Source organism: Apaloderma vittatum, unplaced genomic scaffold (genome assembly GCF_000703405.1).
Source record: "Apaloderma vittatum isolate BGI_N311 unplaced genomic scaffold, ASM70340v1 Scaffold45048, whole genome shotgun sequence".
NCBI lineage: Eukaryota > Metazoa > Chordata > Aves > Trogoniformes > Trogonidae > Apaloderma > Apaloderma vittatum.
The window spans coordinates 273-2,858 of NW_009733254.1; the positions used below are offsets into that span (position 1 = coordinate 273).

At 51.7% G+C, this 2,586-nt stretch overlaps 1 protein-coding gene across 1 annotated transcript; it reads left to right on the plus strand.

The window, feature by feature from the left end:
* Nucleotides 1-244: 244 nt before the first annotated feature.
* LOC104278724 (H(+)/Cl(-) exchange transporter 5-like) lies at nucleotides 245-2,029 on the plus strand (the record flags this gene model as incomplete). The annotated part of the gene is made up of 3 exons (XM_009875788.1): nucleotides 245-643; nucleotides 1,051-1,267; nucleotides 1,649-2,029. Coding segments are annotated over 3 exons (707 nt in total), but the record flags the coding sequence as incomplete, so codon positions are not given.
* Between the last annotated feature and the right edge of the window lie 557 nt (nucleotides 2,030-2,586).

Genomic DNA, 2,586 nt, shown 5'->3' on the forward strand with positions numbered 1-2,586 from the left:
GCCAGGGGCCGCACAGCTCCCTGTGGGGTTTGAATGCCAGGCTGTGGAAGGGACAGGTCGTTTCGGTGCCTGTTCTGCTCGTGTTTGGCTTCTGATGCGATGCCAAACGTGGTGTGGGAGTCCGTAGAAGCTCACGTCTCGAGGCGTTGGCAGACGGCAGCTGTAGCAAACCCCAGGGCAGCTCTCCTGCCCGGAATCCCTGAGGTTGCCTGTTCATGCCCTCTTGTCTTCCCGTGCTCTGCAGGTGGCGTGACCCGCATGACCGTGTCGCTGGTGGTCATCATGTTTGAGCTCACTGGTGGGCTGGAGTACATCGTTCCCCTGATGGCAGCGGCCATGACCAGCAAGTGGGTGGCCGACGCCATCGGGCGGGAAGGCATTTACGACGCCCACATTCGCCTCAACGGGTACCCCTTCCTGGAGGCCAAGGAGGAGTTCTCGCACAAGACGCTCGCGATGGACGTCATGAGGCCACGGCGGAGCGACCCTCCTCTCACCGTCATCACTCAGGACAGCATGACCGTGGAAGACGTGGAGACCATCATCAACGAAACCACGTACAGCGGCTACCCGGTGGTGGTGTCCCGCGAATCCCAACGGCTCGTCGGGTTTGTCCTCAGGAGAGACCTCATCATTTCAATCGGTAAGAGGGAGGGTGCTGCGCAGGTGGGTGATGCCCTTGGAGGCCTTAATGTGGCACCAGCTGCAGCTTACTTGATGGCTTTGAACCTTTGCTGCTCCACGGTTCAGGATGCCTTTAGGTTCCTCTTGCTTTCAAGCTTGTTAGAAAGCTGCAAGTGCTGTTTCCCAGCAAAAGACCCCAGGGAGAAATTCTGGTCGTGTTATCTCTTACTGGCTGGGGCGAGACAGTGTGTCTTCTTGCTAGAGCAGAACTCTGTGTGTTAGTGTTGAGGTGCACAGGGGTGTGTAAGTCCTTAAAAATTGGACTTTTAAGGCTGTCCCATTGTGGGCAGAGAGAGAAAAGGGCATGCTCAGCAGTTTGGAAAAGGAAAGGAGGTTCGATGTTTCATCACGTATTTCTTCTTCCAGAAAACGCCCGGAAGAAGCAGGACGGGATCGTGAGCACTTCAATTATTTATTTCACTGACCACTCGCCTCCGCTGCCTCCGAGCTCCCCCTCCATGCTGAAACTCAGGAGCATCCTGGACCTCAGTCCTTTCACGGTGACGGACCAAACCCCCATGGAAATCGTCGTGGACATATTCCGCAAGCTGGGGCTGCGCCAGTGCCTGGTTACTCACAACGGGTAAGGGCGCTGGGCAGAGCCCCGGGTGCCCAGGAGTGCCTGTGGACGTGGGACTAAACCTCCTCTCCGGGCAGGAGCCCAGGCTCTGGTGCGCAGAGCATCGGCTGGGGAGGGGTGGTCTTGTTGGGGAGATGGGTGTGAGTGATGGTGAATGGAATCACAGAATCATTCAGGTTGGAAAAGACTCTTGGGATGGTCGAGTCCAACCACTAACCCTGCCAGGGACACGGGTGTGTGGGTGCCTGCTTCGTGCGGAGCGTTGATGCAGAAAGGCCCTGGGGTTAAAATTCGGTGAAAGTCGCTCTCTGTGGGGCTGCGTGAGAGCAGGGACACCTTCCGTGGGTATCGACGTGCTAAAAACGTTGCTTTTTGTGTGTTTAGGAAGCTGCTGGGGATCATTACCAAAAAGGACGTACTAAAGCACATTGCACAGCTGGCTAACCAGGACCCAGACTCTATACTCTTCAATTAAAGGCAGACCAGCAGGTATCGTGTGTTCCACACAACAGAAACTCCACGGAAGATCCTGGATGTACTTCCCTATTTTTATTGAGACCACGGAACTGTTTTCAGCGTTTCCTTCCACGGAGCTGAAGAAGATAATTTTTTTTTTCTACCAGATAACCAATTGCACTACATAATCTGTGGAACGTAAATCTTCTTTTTAGAAGAAGGAAGAAGAAAAGAAAGACTTCATTTACGTTGCTTTTGTGAAGTTGCATTGGAGAGATTCCATGAAGGAGTAAAAGCAGAATGCTAGAGGATTGTATCTGCTTATTTTATTTGAACTGTTGTTACTAACGTGGGGAGGACAAGACGAGGTCTGTACCTTCAGAAACGTTCCAGGAGAAGGATGATTTTGCACACACAGAGCGTTCAGCTGGAGGCAGAAGGATCCCGTTGTAACTCAGGGGTGGTGTATTCCCAATTAGCCACTTGGTAAAAATTAGAACCTTGGAAATTCAAAATAGGGGAAGGAAAAAAAAAAATGGCTAGCTGAGGGTGATTTGCTGAAAGAAGGAAAAAAACCGACCACACACAACCCCTAGAAGGCCAGATCTCCTTAAAATTGGGCCCAGTGGTTGGGAAGAAGCTTATTTTGATTAGTCTTTTGTGAATGTATTTCATTAATTACTCTGACGCTGCCTTGCCAAGAGACCCCCGAGGAGCAGGCGGAAGGAGGCGACAGTCGTGCTCTCGCTGTGATCCCCAATTTTTAAAATTTTTTTTAATGGATACACACCTGAGAATTTCTTCTCCTCCATTTCCCTCGAGCATATAATTAAAACGGCAAAGGCCAGCCTTTAAGTTATTGCCCT